Raw genomic sequence first — 22,478 nt, forward strand, 5'->3', positions numbered from 1 at the left:
AAATTTAAGCATAGAGAAATTGAAAATGATACAATTAGATTTGTCTTTAGAACCACAAAACTAATTTATTGTAGCGGTTGGAAGTTGATTACTAAATAATACTTAGGCAAGCGTAGAATCGTATATCCCTAGGTTGGACTTGTTGAACCTTATACTGTTGGTCTCTGTCCATCGGTGCTGCATGTTCAGATCCCTCTGTAGACCCTCTCTAGCCTCGAGCAGATCAACACTTCCTCCCAGCTTAGTGTCATCTGTGAACTGGCTGAGGGTACATCCAATCCCCTTATCCACATCATTGATGAAGATATTGGACTGGACCCAGCACTGAGCCCTGGGAACACTGCTTGTGACCAGCATCCAGCTGCATTTAACTTCATTTACCACCACTCTTTCATCCCAGCCATTCAGCCAGTTTTTAGTCCAGCAGAGGATGCGCCTGTCCAGGCCAGTGGTAGCCAGTTTCTCAAGTAATACCGTGAGATACTGTGTCAGAGGCTTTACTAAAGGCCACGTACACTACATCCACAGCCTTTCCCTCATCCATCAAGCAGGTCACCTTGAAATAGAAGGAGATCAGTTTAGTTTGGCAGGACTTGCCTTTCATAAACACATGCTGACTGGGCCTGATCACCTTGTTGTTCTGTGTGTGCTGCAAGGTGGCACCCAAGATGACCTGCTCCATGACCTTCCCTGGCACCGAGGTCAGACTGACAGCTCTTTAGTTTCCCAGATCTTCCCTCTGGCTCTTCTTGTAAATGGGTGTAACATCTTCCAGCCTCCAGTCCAGTGGCACTTCCCCAGTCAGCCAGGACTGCTGGTAGATGATGGAAAGAGATTTGGGAAGCACGTCCGCCAGCTCCCTTAATACCCCCGTGTGGATCCCATCTGGCCCCATAGACTTGTGAATGTCTAATTGGCTGAGCAGGTCTTCAGCCATTTCCTCATTGATTGTGGGAGCTTTGTTCTGATCTCCCTCCCTGTCTTCTGGCTTATGAGTCTGAGTACCCAGAGAACATTCTCCCTTACTATTAAAGACAGGCAAAGAAGGCATTAAGAAAAGAAAGCACCTCAGCCTTATTCTTGTCCTTTTTCACTAATGTCCCCACTGCTTCCAGTCAATGATGGAGGTTCTCCTTGCCTCTTCTTTTGTTGTTGATATATTTGTGGAAAGACTTTCTTTTATTATCTTCCATAGAATTGGCCAATCTAAGTTCTAGCTGGGCTTTAGCCCTTCCGATTTTCTCTCTACATGATCTCACTTTGTCCCTGTAGTCCTCCTGAGATGCCTGCCCCTTTTTCCAAAACTCATATGTTTTTCTGTTATCCACTCAGATCTCTGCTCAACCAAGATGGTTTCCTACTCCCCCGGCTCATTTTCCAGCACATGGGTATGGCCTGCTCTTGTGCCACCAGGGTTTACTTCTTAAAGAGTATCCAGCCCTCTTGGGCTCCTTTGGTCTTAAAGACTGCCTCCCATGGAACTTTATCAACCAGCCTTCTGAACAGTCCAAAATCTGCCCTCTGGAACTCTAAAGTGGCCATTCTGCTGAACTTGCTCCTTGCTTCTCCTAGAACTGAGAATTCTATCACCTCATGATCGCTGTGCTCCAGCCGTCCTCCAACTGTCACATCTACCACAAGGCCTTCTCTGTTCACCCCTCACTCCCTCCTGGGTTTTCTGGGCTTCCTCCCTCAGGCAACTGCCTTTTAGCCTCAATCTAATGCCTGGCCGTGGAACTCACTGTCCCTGCTGCCGATTCTCACCAAATCTCACAAAAGACAAGATGAAAAGTTAAAATACCCCAAAACATTCAAATGACATTCCAGAATGCTGAAGAGTATCAGTTTTTCTACACAATCCTATGTAAAGGCAAAGTAGTCTTTTAAACTACTTGTTTTCTTAATGCAGCTAGGTGGTTCTACAAAGGTATTAACACTGAGCTTTTATAGCAGGTCGATTAAGCTAAGTAGTGATTACTAATTTTTTTTTTTCCTAGTTTTGTGTCTTCGTACCTCAGGACTTATTTGTGTAGGTGTTAAGGACTGTAGCTGATGGAAATTACACGTAAAATGTAAAGTAATATTAGAAACTGGGTCCTAGGCATCTTAAACTGAACTCACTTGTGTATACTTTGATCTTAATGGATGCTTTAGAGTCAGTAAATATATTGATATGTCATCCTGGGTATTGTGAACATTGAATTATTATTTGTGAGATTAGCATTGCAGTAGTGAACATCATAAAATTGATGGCTTTTATCATTAAGTCTTTAGAAGGTTGGTTTTTTTTAAATCAATATTCAGTACAATTGTTGCACACTGAGCCGGGATGAAATAAACTAGTGATCGTCATCTCTTTTACATGTTGAATGAGGCAGAGTTGATGATGAAAAGGAAATGGACTTGTGGAAAGTTTTATCATGAGACAGTGACAGGAATGGACTGCAGTTGAGGTTGCATAGGTGACTTTTGTCACTTTCTGCCTTTTTTCTGTTTGCCTTAATTTTATTAACTCTTTTGGGTAAAAATTAGCATAATTGTTTTTGAAAATGCAGAAACTTGATATTTTTCATTAAGCTAAAATGTTTTGAAATTTAAATTGTTGATGATAATATATAATTCTTGTCTGTTACAGCTTTCCTATTATTGACCATACAAAGTGCAGCTTCACCTCCATCTCACAGCTGAGGCAAAACCTGGATAGCGTGATACTCAAACATTGTGTTTTCCTCTACTTTTGCACTGTACTCAGCTGTAATCTGAATTATTTGTAAACCCAAGACCTTGCATTAAATAAGCTATAACTTTGGGTTTTGCCAAGTTATACAATGATATTGAGAATAGAATAATTTTGCATTATTTTTAAGCAGATTGTTTATAACACCAGGTAAACATATCACAGTATATATGAATGTTCTCCAAATCTATATTTGCGTTATAATGGCTTCTTGTATGGATAGCTTTCTGTAATATTCAGCTAGGTGGATGCAAAATTTCAAAAACAGAGGGATCCTATGTCTCATCTTAGTGGCTTATAATAGCAAGTGCACAATGCTATCAGTGTTTGAAATGCATAGCAGTGCTATACGGGCTCCAAGTGTGGAAAACTTTAATGGTGTCTGCAGAACTGTGTAACAAGGAAGTAGTCTGCTATCAGGCATCTCCATAGGACCTCAAAGCAGCTGCAGCTGGAAGATTACACAAGGGATTCTTCCTCTTGAGATGTATTCAGTGTGCTCCAGACGACACTGTACCAATACCTTCTGTGGTAGATAATGCAATTTTTTTTTTCTAACTCTCCTTATCTTGCAGGGTTCAGCAGCTTGAGGTGCTTTGGTGCTAATGATGCTGTATGTGCACCATTGACTTCCATATTGTTTAAGTTTGGATGTGAATAGTCCTCCCCACAGGGGTAACATTTGAAGCAATATGGGTAGCATTTAAATGGAAAGAAGAGATAGAGTTAGGATTGTGAGGCTGAAAAGGACTGAACAGACTTGAGTTCTGTCCTGAAGAGGAAATGGGAAGGAATTGAGCTTGGAAAGGAGCAGAGTTCATCTCTGTATTGATTGTGTGATGCATCAGAGTGGATGATAAATGTGCATGGCTTCCTGAGAGTTGCTGCTGAACATTGTTGCTGAACAGGTCTGGATAGGTACTATAAGCATAAGGATACCTCTGTAGATATGTAACTGCATCTTCCCATGGCAATAAGAAATTTGAATCCATGGTAGCTCCATCATGGGGTGAGTGAATCTACAATGTCTTAGCAAAAATGACAGGTCTTATGAGAACAGGTGTTATTCCACACCTAACAAATGTTTAGGGAAATATGATTTCTTTTGATGTACAGCCATTCCTTAGCAACTGTGATATTGTTGATTCACTGAGAAGGTATGATTTCTGATTTTGGAAAGTCATGCTGTAGAGCCGTCGAACATTTTGTTTCAAAACAACAGTAAAACTAAAGTCTTCAAGCAGATGAGTCTGTATTAAGTATGTAAGTGCTCTGTAGTGTAAGAGGTAAAATATTTCAGGTCTAAAGTTAACAGGAGATTTGTTCTTTATTTCTCTTATCATAGAGAATTACCATTTTCAATTTACTTATGAGGATCACAACAACTCTTGAGTTGGGGAAGGGGGAAGGAAAGTGAAAGAAATGAAGGGATTTAGGACCGGGCATGTAAGTGAACAAAGGCTGAGAAGGGGGAGCAGCTCTGTTTGCAGGGGTCAGATTCTGCCTCAGGACTTTTGGTGCCTGATTTATAGCCTGGGCTGGGATCAAAGCACAGCAGAGGCTACGAAGCCCTGCTCCTCACATGGGCACTTTCTTGCCTTTTTGAATGGCAGCATTATCCACCTCAGCTCAGCTCACCTTAGAGCAGCAGAGTTGCAGGGCTTGGGATGAGTTGAAAACTCAGTGGGGACTATAAACCAAGATCTTGCCTCAGTGTGCACCAGGATCACCCAGCCCTTCCCAAACCTGGATTTTAGTTTTGAGCATTTGTGCTGTCTGTGGGCTGGGCCTTGTCTCAGCGAGGGGCAGGACAGCAGACTCTTGGGCAGCCCTGGTTGGGATGGGAACTGCCCACTGCAGCAGCCATGGCTGGCAGCCTGCTGAGCCATGGTTTGTCTTTGTGATGGGCAGCAGGTCCTGCGACAGTGGACTCCGTTTTGGACTGTTTGCAGGATTTCAGCTGCAGTAAAGGCTCCTGCTGAATTCCTGCAGGCAATCTGGATTGAGTCCTTCCCCTTCAAAAGCATGCCTGTAGACTATACATCTATATACACAAATACACACACACACTCAAAAAAGGAAGTATGCTCTTTTTGACTCTTCCTGAGCTCTAGAGATACCTCTAGAAAGAGGCGTCTGTCCTTCAGTTTTCAAATTAAAATTGATACCTGTGCTTTTAGAGTCCTGTCAACATGGTAAGTGAGGAGGTATTCCCTGCCCACCCTACCCCCTCCCCCCATTACTTTTGTAAGAACTTTGATCTTGATCAATTAATAGGTTTCTGATAAACGTGTGATAGTTGCCAGGCTCTGAAGATTCTCATAATTTTCCCCTAGCACTCTCCTTTTTCTTGCCTAGGCTGCAGACTTTTCTGTTGTTTGCTGTTTAGACAGTTTGTTGCCCTTTAGTCCTCCAAATAATTGTCATTTCCTTTGTGCATAAATAGATAAGACTGTTTTTTCTTTTTTTAGGTGATGACAGTAAAAGCTTACGCCTTACTTCTCTTCATGTAAACACCATACTTGGAAATAAACAAAACAAAGCAGAGAAACTTGAAAAGAACAAGGGACACGCACACAGGCTGCTAGCAGTAAATCTGACTTCTATTTGATTAAGTGTCTTCATCTGCTTTAGACCTAATTTATCTGAGCTATGAAGTCCTGTGTATGGTTTCTGTAGCTGATGCTTGTTTGTGCAGATACTGCTGATGCTGTGGAATGTGCTTGTAATTATGGCAATACCCGCAGCTTCCTCTCCTGCAGCAGCTTTTGGTAGCCGACAGTCTGTTGATAAATATTCAGAACACTTACTTTTCTTGAAAGAAGTTTCTATTTAAAAAAAAATATTGGAATGAGTCACAGAATATAATGGTACATACAGAGCAGAAGTAAAGGGACAAATTTGGAAATCCTGTTTTTTTCCCAATTCTTTTAGTGGTGATTACTTAATGTGGTGAATTCATGTAACCTTGTGTATGTGTAGGTCATTTAGCAGCAGACTATTTTAGTTGACTGGATGTTTGTGTTTTTTCTCTTTCCATAAAATTCCATTTCCAGGTGGTGTTTGTTTGCTTGTTAGCTTATAAACCATTTACTCTGTATAGCTCTACTTCAAAAGAACTTCTGCATTTGTCAATGTTCTCAATGTTTCTGTTAATTTGGGAGGAATATGCTGTGAACCAAACTTACAGAATTTGGTGTGGACTCTACACTTATGTTCAGCTAAGAGAAATAGTCCTGTTGTTTCACAGCTCAACTTGTAAGACATGTATCATAGAATCATAGAATCACAGAATGGTTTGAGTTGGAAGGGATCTTAAAGATCATCTAGTTCCAACCCCCTTGTGATGGGCAGGGACACCTTCCACTAGATCAGACTGCCGAAGGCCCCATCCAACCTGGCCTTGAACACCTCCGGGGATGGGGCATCCATAACCTCCCTGGGCAACCTGTGCCAGTGTCTCACTACTCTCATGGTGAAGAAATTCTTCCTTATATCAAGCCTAAATTTGCCTCTCTCCAGTTTATACCCGTTCCCCCTCATCCTGTCACCACAAGCCTTTATGAATAGTCCCTCTCCAGCTTTCTTGTTGGCCCCTTTCAGGGAGGTTGCTAACCAGTGTAAACTGGTTATATCATAATTGTGTACTGGAATGCTAACACATTTCTTTGACTCTTTTGGTACGTATTTTGGGCAGTGAATGCTCAATTAACCCACTCATTTGGCTTGGTGTTGTAGCTCTACATTCTCTATACCCAAACCTGATGTTGTATAGCTGCTTTATGGTGTTTCTCCACTGAGGAAAATAACATATAGGAAACATCCTTATATGCTGTTACTGCAGGATGTAAAAGACTCCAGGGCTTCTTGTGACTCTCTGAGCATTGCGAGAAGCTGCAAAGTAGATAATATCAGGAAACTGAGACCTTTGCGTGGAAATTGCAGTTAAAACACAGACTTTCTCCGATTCAGTATTGCACACTGTTTAGCCTTTTTGTAGCTCAGAAGTCTGCACCAACCCAGCCTGCTTTGTCCTCTTGTTGAGAGGAGAAAGGGTGGGGTTGATAGTTTATTTTTTGGTCTGCTGCATATTTTTCACATCTATGGGGTTGATAGTTTTTTATACATTGTTGTTTCATTCTTGTTAATGACAGTAATTCTTAACTTTTGAGCAGAACTGATTTCATAGAATCATAGAATGGTTTGAGTTGGAAGGGACCTTAAAGATCATCTGCTTCCAACCCCCGTGCCATGGGCATGGACGCCTCCCACTAGATCAGGCTGCTCAAGGTCCCATTCAACCTGGCCTGAGGGCATCCACGACTAATTTGTCAGTATACAACCTGGTTACTGACACTATTATCTGACTTTTCTTTCCTCTATCGGTAGCATTAGTTCCAGAATATCCTTGTTTTTTTCTAGATGTCACAGATTTCCCCTCCACTACTCCTTCCCTGATCCACTTACATTAGAAAAGCTTGAAATACAGTCAGAAATAATGCCTGGAAAACATGAGAAAATAGCAGTAAAAGAAACATCTCCATTAACTTTCATTTCAAATTCTCAGTTACATTGTGGTGAAGCATTGTAATTAATGCTAGGATTTTTTCATATTGGGGCACTCATAAATCCATGTCGGACCTTATTAGCACATTGTGTGTACATCCTATGCTAAACTGTTTCTGTAATACAAAAAAAATTAATTTCACACCCTCCACTCCAATATCTGATGGCTTCATTTTTCAGGAAAATGCTGTCTGTGGATACCCATCAGTTAGGCAGAGTTCCAGCTAAATTGCATCATGAGCTTATTAACTCCCATCTAATCATCCAGTCATGGCTGATTAATCACCTCTCCTTGTGCCTTGTTTTAATAAAATTTGTTTTCTGTGTCACTGACCAGCAAACTACTGTCTAATTTAATGTCTGGAGTAGTCTTTGCTGATGGGAGGAAAATGCAATGCTCCTCCACAGATCCGAAGGGCCTGGTGTAAAGGAATCATCACATGCAAGTGTCTTGTGTGTATAATTCTCCTTCCGTGTTTAAGGGAGGAGGAAAACTTGTGTTTCCTCAGAGCTAAAAACATTTCCCATGCTTTGGGGAAGGAATGGAGGCATTTTGGGACAGGAATGTAACTGTAGCTGGTGGATTTTTGAATATTCAGATAATCTCTTTCCAACTGTGAATTCATTAATTACTTTATATTAGTAAGCAGCAAGATAACATGGAGAGGTGGCGGCTTTATCATTTTCTCAGCATGGGGAGCAGGGGAAAGTAATTTCATCCATCATGGAAAAAGGTAACACTCTATTTCTTTTAATAAGTGTTCTATATATTAATGAACAAGCCAAATTATCAAGGTACTTTCTTAAACAAAAGGAAAAAAATGGCTATTAAATGCACTCTTGACAGTGCTCTCTGATTTATACTACAGTAGCCTGGTTAATAACATATTTGAAAGTTAGCAGCAGTTGTAAATAGGATGAGCTGAAAATGTTTTCAGGTTTGGAGACCCCCACATGTAGGAAGAATCAGAAGTGAACCAGAGGACTCTTAACGTAATGAACCAGAGCTCTCTTGGTTTCCTAGCACTTACCAGAAAATTTTCTCTTTTGATATAGATGTCATAGATCTGTAGTTTATATGAGTGTTTCCATTAATCTAACTGTTGTGTACAGGTGCCAGGCATAACTCACTGATGTAACAAAACAAGGCAGCAGTAATTTTCTTCAGAAATTCTTTGGATAAGTCTTCCTCAGATAGTTGTGTGCCATGAAGATAGACAGAGCTGTTATGTTCAGCAATGTTAGCTTGTAAGTATTGCAAGGTCTACCCTTCCAAACTTTGAATTTGCATAACCTAAAAGCTTCTTACTGCAAAGAAAGAAAGCTAGAGAAAGAAGAGAAAGGAAGAGAAAGGAAAGAGAACTGGAGCTCAAAGTATTTAATGCAGTATGGTCATTACTGTCATGCAGGTGGACTCATTGGCTACCACTTGAAAGCTTTAAGAAAAGGTGAGGTAGTTTAGAGGCTTATTCTACTTAAAATTCTGACTATTCTCAGACATTTTAGAGATGCTACGCTGCTAACGAGGAGATCAGGAAAAACAACAGGGTAAAAGAAAGTACAAAACTTTTTCAGAAAACCAAATACTTCCCTTTTCTCCTCAGTGCACCTTATTTGGCATCAGAAGTGATTATTAGCAGACCATTTAAAATAAGGCACAAAAAGAATAAGACTTGGCTTTGATCAGCTGCACTTTGATCAAATGCGAGTACTGGGAAAAATCAAGAATTACAGGCACAGTATTTTTGCATTCTGCTTATCCTCAGGGAGAGACAAGGACAGGAATAAAATCATTATCTATTTAAAATCACAGAATCTTGACAGGCAAATATTTCTAGCTTTGCACATGGACTCTTCTTTTGAGTGTGCCATATTTGGAATGAGGATATATGAGGACATATTGCATAAAAGCAAACATTTTTATAATCTCAACCAGGTTTCCTGTTTCAGAGATGTTTGGCAGGCCTTTTTCGAGCCTTACTATGACCACTGGATCTCTGCTGTGCCCAAAGTATTTTTTCCATGATTGTGGTCAGTAAAACCTGACTTTGGGAGAAAAAGAAATTAATTTATTTCTTCTCAGTTAATTTTTCTGATCTATGATGCAGACAGAGAAGGAGCTAAACCAAATAGACATTGAAGCACAGATCTTGAAGCATCTTAAAGAAAAAAGACTGCAATAGGAGACAACTGGAAGAGAATACAGATTGTCAATTAACATGTCAATTAACAGGGATAGCAATGGATGTAATCCATCTAGACTTCTGTAAAGCCTTTGACACGGTCCCCCACAACATCCTTCTTTCTAAATTGGAGAGAGATGGATTTGATGGGACTGTCCAGTGGATAAGGAATTGGTTGGATGGTGGCATTCAGACAGTAGTGGTCAATGGCTCGATCACTTGGTTCACTTGGAGATCCATGACAAGTGGCGTCCCTCTGGGGTCCGTACTGGGACCAGTGCTGTTTAATATTTTCATTAATGATATGGACACTGAGATCGACTGCACCCTCAGCAAGTTTGCAGATGACAGCAGTTGTCACACCAGGAGGATGAAATGTCATCCAGAGGGACCTGGGCAAGCTAGACAAGTGGGCCTGTGAGAACCTCATGAGGTTCAACAAGGCTAAGTGCAAGATCCTGCTCCTGGGTCGGGGCAGTCTGTGGTTTCAACACAGACTGTGGTACAATGTGATTGAGAGCAGCCCTGAGGACAAGTACTTGGGGGTGCTGGTGGATGGGAAGCTTGACATGAGCCAGCAATACATGCTTGCAGCCCAGAAGATCCTGGGCTGCATCAGAAGAAGCATGGCCAGCACGTTGAGGGAGATGATTCTCCCCTTTATTCTACTCTTTTGAGACTCCACGTGGAGTACTGTAGTGGAGTTCTGAAATCCCCAACATAAGAAGGAAATGGAACTGTTGGAACGGGTCCAGAGGAGGGCTACAAAGATGATCAGAGGGCTGGAGCACCTCTGCTGTGAGAACAGGTTGAGAGAGGTGGGGCTTTTCAGCCTGGAGAAGAAAAGGCTCCTGGGAGACCTTATAGCGACCTTCCAGTACCTGAAGTGGCTACAGGAAAGCTGAGGAGAGGCTTTTTACAAGGGCTTGTAGAGATAGCATGAGGGGGACTGGCTTTAAATTGGAAGACATTAGGCAGAAATTCTTCTCATTGAAGGTGGTGAGGCACTGGAACAGATTGCCCAGGGAAGCTGTGGGTGGCCCCTCCCTGGAAGTGCTCAAGGACGGGCTGGGTGAGGTCTTCAGCAGCCTGATCTATCAGGAAGTGTCACTGCCCATGGGAGAGGGGTTGAAATTAGAACCTCTTTGAGGTTCCTTCCACCCAAACCGTTCAACGATTCTATTCTATGTTGAAGAATAAATTCAGGAAATAAAGGTATATATGAAAACGGTCAAGTGTTGTATCAGAAAGATTGAAAATTGAATTGCATTTTTCTATCGAGTTTAATTCCTGTTATTCTCATCTTGCTTATCTCTATTAGAGAGTTTTAGACAGAGTTTTTGCTGTATGTTCTTGGTTTCCTCAACGAGAAATGGGGAAAAAAGTATATCTTACTTTTCTAATAAGATTTTCCTGCTTCAGTTCAGAAAAATGAGTGTAAGCCTAGAGGAATATATAACATCCACTAGTTGTAATGCATGGCTTCATTGAGATTTCATGTCACGGTTCCATCTGTGGATCATGGCAGTGTATCTGTTGCAGTTTTCATAAGTAGTGGTAGAGAATGTGATTAGCTTTAGTCAACTAGGATCCTCCTAAACTGCAAGGAATAAAGTTCCTTGGTGTTATTGTATGCTGCTGAAGCAAATGAAAGAAAACATAATACAGAAGCCAGATTTAGGAATGGTAGACTATTTTGCGCAGCTTAAGGTAGCTTACTTTCCAGCTTTGTGCAACGCTGATTAATGATTTTGTATTAGTGGATATTCAGCATAAGTTCTGTGAGCTTGCTTTGTGTCCGTATTTAAAAAGTGAGTTCGTGAATGTCTTCTCATAACGGTGAAAAGGTCCCTTTTTTCTTTCCATCTAGTTCATGACTCCTTGTGACAAGAGAAAAGAAGGTTGACAGAACTACCTTCCTGCTGTTTTAACTGGCTTTTAAGTCTGGTTAATGTATTCCTGGGTGTCTGCAGTGCTCAGAAAAAAATGTTGGAAAATCAACACTACAGTTTGGATTAAATGGATTTAAAATAAAAGCTTGGCTGAAAAGATTGGAGCTCTTACATGTCTATGAAAAGAAGTTATCAAACCACTCTGAATTTTCTGGGTTAGCATTGCAGTAAATGATTAAAACATGACTGTATTTTCTTCATGGAGAACTTTTAACTGTATTTATATGAAATTCTAAAGGAAGTATTAAGACTCCATAATGTTCTCATCTGGTTCAAGAAGTTTCATTATTTTGTAATTCCAAATGCCATCTTTGATCTTTTGCTTGATTGTTAGAATATAATTTTACATCCTTATTTTTTCTCCTTATAGCACTACCTGTATTCCTTAGACGAATCATACCATTTTAGTAACCATAAAACACTACCGTATAGTTTGAAGATATGTTTTGGTGTTTTAGAACTCAGGGAAGGTGGTCTGTAAGAAAGAAATATCTTCTTGCAACTTGAATAGATGGAAAAGCTCCCCCCCGAGATGGCTAGAGTAAATGGAGCATACCAGATCCAAGAAGGCTCTAGAGAGCTGCTCTGTAGGAGGGCTATAGAATGTGGCTATAATTAAAAATGCAAGATTCACTCTAGTGTGCACTGTACCATGGTTTCAAAAGCAAGTCTCTTTGGATGCATTCATAGTCTTTCCTTTATGACCATCACATGGGTGTCAAACTGTAAGATCTGGCAAGTGTATGTGCACAGTTCAAGTGATCGTTCTGAGAGACTACTAAATATGGGCGCCTTTGGTATATGCTGAAGCCTATTGACAATTCTATTTAAAGATGGCTATACCGATGCAGATTTAGTGTGTACGGTTTATAAACACTTGGCAAATACTGCATTTCACTCTTGAAGCTAACAGGTGTCTATTAAAACAAAGTAAATGGACAATTCAGCAGTTTTAAGGCAATTGATAGTAAACTGAAAATGTACGTTAACCCTTGAGTCTAGTCTTTCTGACTCCAGTTGTAGCTGCCTTGTTAACTTGAATTTTGGGATAGTGAGAACTTATTGAAGCATAAATTGATTCAGTCCTTTCTAACAGTGTCGCACAGTAAAGTTGCTTACGTTACGGTGTTCTCAGTGTGTATACAGTTTCAAAAAAAACAAAAGAGGTATCAAAAGCAAGGTTATAAATGAAAGACATGTATGTGAATCTGTCTGGGTTATTTTTTTTATACTTTTTTTTGGTAACATCATAATTGTATTATTTGTACTTAAACCATTGTCTGCTTTTCTAACTTATCAACATCTTATTGTATCTTTTCTTATATTGCCTCTGTTTTAGTATGCTAGGTGTTTTTCAGGAGGGATTTCTGTAGCTGTGCTTGATCACAAAAGTCAGAGTAAAGATTATAAAAAATAAAATAGAGGCAAATCACAGAATTTCTATTATAAGCCCAAATATAGTCCAAATCTCAGAAGAAAGGGAGGAATTGTCAAATTAACAATTGCTTATAATTTTATCATATTAATTAGTTGACAGGCCAGATGGTGTTTTACAACCTTTGTGTGCTAGCAGGACTGAACAATATTGCAAATATAAAAACTTAATTGAAATATATATTGAAAACTGAGAACATTTACTTTGAATTAAACTATTTCTATAGATGAGCTAAATGATATTCCCTTTTATTACAGTAATTTCACAAATAAGCTGAAATGCAAGTACTACTGTTTTTGAAAATGGCACACAATTTGCACTAAGCTGTCTTAAATTATTACTAAACTCTTACATGGCATCTGCTAAGTAAAGGTCATTGTGTACATGCAGTAAAACCAGAGAAGTCTTGACATGCTGCAGTGTTTTCTGTGCAAAGTCCAGAGGCAGATATACTTCACATAGACTACTGTTGGTGCCAACCAAGTTTTTAATAGTTAGTGCCATAATAACCTTTCTAGTAGCTGAAATGTGTTCCATTACATATTCTTAATCCTTTCTGAGACTAAAAGATGGTCCAAAGACTTTTTAAAGAGAGTAATTTAAAATCTGTCTCCTTAGTGAACCTTGAAACAATTCTGTTAATAGACAAACCTTAAGCTTTCAGAGTGATTCTCTGTCACTCCCCATAGGAAAAATCAGTGACATTTTGGTGTGCTGTTCTCTGTTCTTAAGCAAGATACTCTCTTACACTGCAGGTTGTAGGGTCAGGGTTCGACAGTCACACCCTAATTTTACCTTTCATACTTATGGCATTCATTAAAATGTCAAAGCTTGAATAGCACTAAACTTTTCAAGTGAATAATGTTCACTTATGACAGAGCTTTACTCATGAGAAAATGGAGAAATGCTTTGTGGAAAACTGTTCTGTAGTTTTGACTGGTTGGTACTCAATACAATATGGAATTAATTCATAATTAATTAAATCAGTTTCCCATTAAATAAAGACAAAAAGTGAGGTATTGGCATTTTAAAGAGGAGATGCCAGGAGAATAGCTTCTACTCATGTCTTTTCATACTAGATACATTTCCGAAAATGTGAAATATTAACTTCAAAATAGACTTTGATATGCTATATTTAAGGAAAGAGATTTACTGATTTTTTGCTTTTTCTTCCTACAGCTAGTTGATGTGGAAAAATGGGTATGTGATTCTGTCTTTTATTCACCTGATCCCAAATGTTTCGTGTTGCCACTGAGTCTAACCTGTCTGTTTTGATACCCTCTGTGTTCATGACCCTTCAACTTGCATGGCTCAAAAAAAGAGGCAAATACATAGTCATGCAGGATCTGGTTATTCCTAAATTGTCATGCTATATTTGATGCTACCACAATGACTTTTCTGTCTTTTAATTTGATTGTAGAATTTTGTAATAAAGTTGTGATTATTGCCTGTCAGTTTTGAGCCTTGCTGTCTAATGTTGTAACTCCATTCTGTAACCCACCCTGTCTTTTCCAGTATAGACACTGTAATCCTAAAATGCATGACAGTAAGATAGTTATCACTGACAAGTAATGTTTGATGCTGTATCTAGCTGCAAATAATATATGTAGATATGAAATATTTAATGATGGAGAACAGCTGCTACAGAATTACAATAAATGTTTGTAGATCTTAGCAAAATAAGTCAAAGAACAGTTCTCGGCTGAATGTGTTGTTAGATCTTTCCTAATGTGTCTGTGTATACCATACATATTTGTTCGGGTTCCCCTATATGGGACACGTTTATGTATGTTTTTCTCTGATGTAATCTCTAACATCTGCATATGTATGAGTTAATGATCATAGGAGTGTGTGTAGAATTGTTTATTCGTGTTTAAAATGTTAGAAGCCTCTCTGCAAGCTGGGACCATAATAGACCTCCATGATTTCCTAATACTTAATTTGAGCTGCACATGAAACAACCTCGGATGTCCTTTGGTATATGGCCAATAACATAGCTAGAGCACTGGTCTCACTTTTTCATCCAGACATTATAGGTTTTTAATCTGTGATTATTACATGTTTAGAGTAAGTAGTGACTCAAATTATAGCTTGCTTGAGGCTCCTGTAGGTAAGTCCATTTTTTAAAGAGTGGCTTAGACTTTTCAACACACTTTCTACTTGTGTACTCCCAACTATCTGTGTAGTTAAGCAGTAAGCGTAGTTAAGTATTAATTTTATCTAATTATATGAGTATGACAGCATTATCCATATTCCGTGGATCTGATATTTGTGACAAAGAGCAAATTTTTATAGGGATTGATTTGGAATGTTTTTAAGCCATGAAGATGGTCAAGTTATATTCTTATTTTGTCCATCCTTTTAGTTAAAAGAGAGAGCCTGGTTATAAACCTTTAGATTCTGTGTTTTTATTGTTATAAAGGATTTTGCTATATATATATAAAACGTAAACAAAAATAAAAAAGAAGTTTGGTAGTTACAGGCACCTGGCCTCATACTTCATGATGCAAGAAAAGCTGTAAGTTGGAATTTCATTGGTTACCTTCTGACATGGCTGTTTTTTGACTCAAAGAGTGTGTTCTTGGAAAAGACAGTATAACCTGCATAAATACAAGTCAGTTGTGCTTTATTTTTAACCTTAAATACAGAATTTAGTAGCATCACGTGGGCCTCGTTTTGCCCTGTAAATCAACTTTTAACCCTCTCTGTAATTCCAGAGGTCTTTTGGTGAACTGCAGATGTTCATATGAGAGTAATACAGCAGGTGGCTGGCCGTTGCACAGTGCACTGAAGCCAGGCACTCCATTCTAATATATATATTTCTTCATAAGCAATTTTCCAATGTAGAACACACAGTATTATTGCATGTGTGTTCATTTATGTCTGTATATCTGTGAACACTGTGAAGCCTAAGCCCAGAGTTTGAGGTAGACAAACTTCATGTCAGATTAGTAACTGAACCTTGCTGCAAGCAGTTTCATGCCATTCAAAGGATAAGCTAAAATCATCCACTTCTGAGCTGTTCAGCCTGTAAAGTGTGCTATTGAAAATTTTGGATCAAGTTACTCCAGTTCTGTTGAGCATCTCCCATTGAATGAGATTCGTCTAGTGATTTTGTTCCAAAATCTTTATTCTACTGTAAGACAACTGCTGGCAGTTGAAGCTAGGTAAGAATTAAATGGGTTTAAGATGCTCCTTAAATCTTTGGCTTTTTCTTCTGGGCTCTCTGCAGTTGCGACTGTGAGGGTGTGTAGGTCTGTTTTAGCGCAGGGTCAAACAGGTTATAGGTGTCTCACCAAATGTAAAAACTCGTGGAAGTAAGACTTACCTTTTCCATCCTGCCCCATTTCATATTTGAAAATGGCTTTTTTTTCTTTTAGTTAAAATGTGGGGGATAGGTTGGGAGAACCCAACATTTTACCAGAACGATTTACTAAAATTCAACTGGAAGCTAGAGACACTGAATATATGTTATTCACAGAGAAAGTATAAGTAATGAAATAAGCTAAAACTGGATAATACACAGTGAAAGGAACTCCTTTCAATATACTTATAATTTTTTTCTCTTTTAATGTATTTATGAAATAAGGGAAATAATTTTGAAGTCCCTGTTGCTGTGAATTAGCAGCTATTACTGTTTGCATATTTAACGTTTCAAGGTGTTGTACACTTTAAGAGTTTGATTTTTTAAAGGGACTTCTGTTATCATAAAAGCACCTCAATGTCTGTCTCAGCTTTCAAAGCAACTGCTTAGCATTCTAACAGAATTCAGCGTAAGGAGTGGGCATCTATGGATTCCAAAATGTGGTTGTTTTTACACATTTGCCTACATACAGTTGGTGAATTATTTTGAAAACATGGCATTCAGAGCCGTCAAGAATGATTATTTTCAAGACAGAGTGCTCTGAAGAGCTTTATAGCTGAAAGGAAGCCAAGGGTATTGGTTCTTAAAGTTAGAGTGCAAGAGACTAGGATATTCATCCTTAAAATGGCTAATGGCAAAGCTGCAACTTTTAAATAGACAGAGGAGCCTCTTCTGCTGAATGTAATTGTAAATCTTTTTCTCTTCCCCTCAGAGAGTTATTGTGTTAGCTCACTTCTATGCCACTAGTAAAACTAATTTTCAGTTGCTATGGAGGAAACAAACTTCCAGAGTAAGGAAACACACTTTAGACACTTTTCAAAGGAATAGCATTTACTACAGACTTCTGAGTTGAGAAGTGGTGAATAAGTTCTGGCTTTGGATGTAGTGTGGACTGGGTAAGTATAGCAAGTGGATTTTGACTAAAGAAAGCAAGCTAGGGTTCTTGTAGAGTTTGGAGTGAGCTGCAAAAGAAAGCTTCATCAAGCCAAATGAATGCAGTTCTGTGTCATTAAAGTAATTAATTGCATATCTGTGCTTTATAATCAGTATGATTTTTCAATCATTAAATCAATGATCTAAAGCACTGATTCTTTTTTTTTTTTAGAATTTTTTGTTCACAGTAAATTAATTTACTTAATTATGGACTTACCTATCAGATTATTGTGGTGGTGAAACACACTGTGCACAAATATTTGATCCTCTAGTTTAAAGAATCTGCATTCAAATTTTGGACGTAACATAGAATGCGGAAGTGACTCAATGTAGAGAGTAATGTCAGCAGCATTAGCATATTATTACTTAGATCATACAGATTTTGAGGGGAAAATGGGTGGAGGTAGCACTTTGACCTTGCAAACTTTGCAAAATGGGTGGAAGTAGCACTTTGACTTGAACAGACATTTTGAAATGGAGTAACTATGGAAATACTATATGAATTAGAAATACTGAGTATCAATAGTAATTACTGTGAATTGAAGCAAACTATCTACTTTCAGTTTAATTGTTTTTAATGCTTCTTGATTAGGTTAGTGTAAAGATCTGATATTCCTACCTAAGCAATATTATAAGAATAGTGTGAAAAATATAGACAGGAGATAACATTACTGTTTTGCTCTTTTCATCTAGCTAGAGAGTCCAAGAATTAAGATGGGATTTTGATGAGTTGGGAGGTATTTGAACAATAATTGTAAGTGATATGCTATCCAAAAGTTGTCCAAGAGGCCAAGTAATGTAATAGCCCCAAATTTCTGTAAATATTTGCTAAAAACACAACCTTAACGTCATGATAAAGATTAAATAGGTTTTAAATTCTCTTTCTTTCTTTATTAAAACAGCACATTCTGATTTCTTGAACAAGTGATTTCTAAGGGTGAAATGGTGTCTTCAATGCATTTAGTCATCAAATTTGCACTGATTTCTGTAGGATGGAATTTTACAGACACTTATTTTTAGTCCAAGATTATGTTAGAAGTTCAGTTGTTACTTTACTTCTCAATGTTCAATAGAAAACCTCTAGTGGATTCTTGAATTTCAGTGTCTGATACAATATATATGTTCTGTGCTTAGTTCATAACTGGTCAGCACTTTAGGCATTAATGCTGTAGACAGTGTAAGGTTAGCAATTTATTTAGACTCATAATTATAATCAAGGCAGAGAATCAAACATGTCTAGTGTGTCATTGGTCCCACGCTACAGAAAAAGTCAGCTTAAAAAATCAGATGGATTGCATTCTATTAATGACTGTCTCTTCCTTGACTGTAAAGTAAGTCTATACACTTAGATTAAATCTGCAAAGTGCAGATAAATCTCGTCCTTAATAAGTCTTAAGACTGAGCTTGTTTTTAATAGTGTTTCTTACTGGATATTGCATACATCTATATGGTTTGTTAGCATGGGTAGAATTTCACATTTCAAATGTAAATGTGACTGTTATCTGTGTAGCTCCACTGATGGAGTAGGATCTTTGTGTATAGTTAGAATCATGTTATCATAATTTGATCTCTTCTTCTGTTTCTACCAGAGGTAGTGTTGAAATATACAACAATTATTTGTTGTACTTAGGACTATATTGGTTTGTCTTTTTATCACTTTTAACACTTTCGTGTTAGTGTGTGCGAAACTGATTCAAGAGCAATGGATGTTAAACTGACATAAAGAAATTTCAAATTATACATCTGCTCTATCCGTTTAATTTTCAAATACATGTTCTGACTTGCTAATGTTAGTCCAGAAACTTATGTGTGCTGTTATGCAGAGGCAGAGAGAACAACTGTGAAGGAGCAGAAATGTCTTCCCTCTACAGAAGATGAGGTGGAGAAGTTTCTTGTATAATGGCCTATTGCCTACCTGAAATGCATGTTTTCCTTCAAAGCATGGGTTTGGTTTTTTCTTTCTGATTTTTTTTTTCCCGGGTTGACTGTTAATGGTTTAAAAAGTGTTCTGCTTTAGCAAAGAAAGACTTTGGTCTAAAAATCTTGAAGAATGTTCTTGCAGAAGGGTGTGAAAAAAGTACCTGGAACCCACTGCCTCATTGATTTGCTGGTAGTTGGGCAGCTAAGGTGGTCACAGTTCATGGTATGTAATTTCTCAGGCTTGGCCTGAAGTTCCACAGGGGCATTCTCTTCACACTTATGGACATATCATGCATTTAAGTGTTTGTCGTGAGGAGAAAGCATTTTTACAACAGTTAAGTTTCCAAGTATTTCTCCCCTGCTGATTTTGAAGCATTAGGTGGATATATGTGTTCGGACTTACCCCTTGTTGTCTTTTAGTTTTTTTAGCTTGAAGGGGACCGATCGTTGCATTTTCTGTTTCTAATGACATGTAAATCATCTTCATAATTAGTAAGGAACCAGAAAACTCTGAAGAATACATTACTCCTGCACACAGATGACAATTGTTTCTCTCTCATTTGTTGTCGTTCATTTAATACGCCAACTGAAGGGAACGAATTGTTAAATATGCTTTTCCAAAAAATCCAGCACAGAAAGCTGTTTATAATTTCAGTAATCAAGGGAAGAGATAAACTATTCACTTTAATTTGAAGCTAGTTAAGAGATTGCAATCAAGCAGTTAAAATGAATTACCAAGAAGGAAAACAGAAGGTTTCATGGAAGGACTGTTGTTTAATGTACTTGTAATATGGTAAAAGCAGTGGGGTTGTGTAGTTCTCAGAAGAAAATTTCGTAGTTCAGTGACGGCTGGAAGACAGTGAAGTCGTTGATGGATCTAATCCCCTTGATAGACTGACAACATCATGGCAAAAGAAATTCTGTACTGAATAATATAGGAAAACTTGTATTAGTATTGATCATGTAATTAAATTGTTTCTATATTAATGTATTCACACACCCTCCCTAACGTTGACAGCTCAGCAAAGCCTTCTCTTTAGTTTCTGGAACTATACAATAAAAGCAAACAGAATAATGGGATGACAAGAAATGGGGTGAATAATAAAGCCAAACTGATCACACTGTATTTTAAATCATTGCTTTGTGAGGATGGTGAACAGGGTGCACGATCTTTGGTCTTAGTCAGTTTGTTTCCAAAGGGTCTAGGACAACTCTCCACGGGCACAACTCTCTGTAGCAAAAACTTTAGTCCTAACCTTTTTTTTAGTTAGAACATCTTGTACATATTTGAGAACAGTTTATTCTGTTTTAAAAGCATGTATGAAATGAAAGCACTGGGTCTTGCTTGGAAGCTTTCCAGTTAGATTCATTTTTTCATGTGGAATAGAGATTTGCTGCCAAAATTCAGTCGTCAACTTCAAGCACTCTGATATCAAAACATGAACTTATGAGGTCAAATGTGGAAAAGGTGGACATGGAACAAAGATAAACAAATCACTGCATGTAACATAACATATCACTCTTCTTTTATTCTTGAGCACTTCCATCAAAATTAATGTAAACAATTCCATAATCTTCTGACATCATCATGTGGCACTTCATTTTTTTTAACTACTGCACCAAATATAAGTAACATTTAAATGTTCTTAATTTATTGTGTATTTACATATGATAATGCTAGTACAATAGTGTTATTACTCTCCAGCACTGCACTTTGAATGCAGGATTTTAAAACGCACATTATAGTTACTCCAAAACTATCTGCAGAGCAAGTGGTTTAAGATGATCAGGCATGGCTCCTGTTTTACTTACACTGTGTTTTATCTTTAAGCAACAAGTATTCAATGCGCTATATTATTTAAAGTGAAAAAAAAAGATCTGAAAAAACTATTGCATAAAAAAAGATGAAGCCTTGTTCTGAGCAGCTGTTTTGCTTTTTAGCATGAGCTATAATTATGCTAATTGCAATGATAAGTGTTCCTTTTGAATGTGGTTTGTAGTTCTGTGTATCCCACTCACTTTTCCAAGGAAAACAAACCCCACTTTTAAGCACCTGAAAGCAAATATTCATTTCACATTTTCTCTTTTTTTTCCCCTTCTCATGGCTCTACAGAAATTTATGATGAAGGTAAGCAAGTTAAATATTTAGTATTATACTTTCTGTGAATTCCTACACTTAATTTAATTCATTCTTTTTCTTTATTTTTAACATCGGCATCAAACTTGCCTTCACTAAAATACCACATACTGAATTTTGTAAAAATTTGGGTTACAAACCACAGTGACTCCATTTTGGATCGGGATTAGAGTTTATTTACATCATGAGGGACCGAAGACAGGCACTTTTGTGGAAAGAGGACTCTGGGATATCGTTCCTAATTCTGAACTCATGCTTACCCTCTTCAGTGAGAACGCAACACTATCTGGTAAATAAGAAATCATGAGACAATAAATAAATAAAAAAAATCCCAGTAAAACAGGCAGACAGCACACTATTTCTTCTTTTGTAAGAATGCTGTTGTGATGGTATGGTGTCTCAGTGGGTTGAGTGGGGAACCCTTGGAGTGGGAGTCTCTTCCCTTCACTGCCTCTTCTTCTCAGTGCCTTTTTTTTTGTCTTAACATTTTTTTTAAATATTAAGACTATGACAAGGCATTTAGTGAACCTCCCAATATTTTGGGAAGCTGACATGAATAACTGACTGATTTCAGCCAAGATGTGTTGTTTATCCATTTTCTACTTTTTCCTTTAATTATCAGTTTCTATTCCAATTTCATTTTTTAAAATGATTTGTTTACTGCTTTTGGTCCCTAAGAGTTTGCTGTTCTCTGATATAGTGTTGCTTCATTGTCATTCTCCAAAAGGGAAGAATGCTGGGCTACATAAGCAGTGCTATTTTAAGGGCTGGATTTAATGATGTCAGAGAAATTTTCTTAGCATGACTCTTTCTGCTGATCGATCTTTGCTTCCCACTTGGCTGTCTGTCTTATTCTTTATCTGTGAGTTTCTTTCTCAAGTGACAAGTATGATTCACATTCCTTGTATCATACAGCTACAGAAAAAGCTTAGGCACAATCGCTAACCTGTGAAAAATGCCTCCCTCCTCCACTTATTTAGCTCTAAAATAACCAGGAAAATTTTTATTAATGCCTCTATCTCCTATGCAGTGAAGGAGGAGGAGTTCAGGGAAAGAGAAATCTTCACTAAGCTAAGGGAGAAATCAATAAATTTTATCCTCTTGGGCAATTTTTTCCAAACCACTGAAAGTGCTTGAAAGTAGGAGTTTGTAATGAAAAGTATTGCCTCAGACATAAATATAAATGTTTGCTTTACATAGAAGGCTGGAAACAGATGATCAATATTACTTACTTTTTATTTATTATCACTG

At 38.0% G+C, this 22,478-nt stretch overlaps 1 protein-coding gene across 1 annotated transcript in view; it reads left to right on the plus strand.

Annotated features, from left to right (window-relative positions):
• RYR2 (ryanodine receptor 2) overlaps positions 1–22,478 on the plus strand; it is a 388,712-nt gene that overhangs the window by 122,518 nt on the left and 243,716 nt on the right. The window contains exons 4-5 of the mRNA XM_054062870.1: positions 14,053–14,073; positions 21,204–21,218. Of these exons, the coding sequence (XP_053918845.1) occupies positions 14,053–14,073; positions 21,204–21,218 (36 nt within the window). The remainder of the gene's footprint in view (positions 1–14,052; positions 14,074–21,203; positions 21,219–22,478) is intronic.

The sequence above is a fragment of the Cuculus canorus genome, chromosome 3, assembly GCF_017976375.1.
Source record: "Cuculus canorus isolate bCucCan1 chromosome 3, bCucCan1.pri, whole genome shotgun sequence".
Classification (NCBI taxonomy): domain Eukaryota; kingdom Metazoa; phylum Chordata; class Aves; order Cuculiformes; family Cuculidae; genus Cuculus; species Cuculus canorus.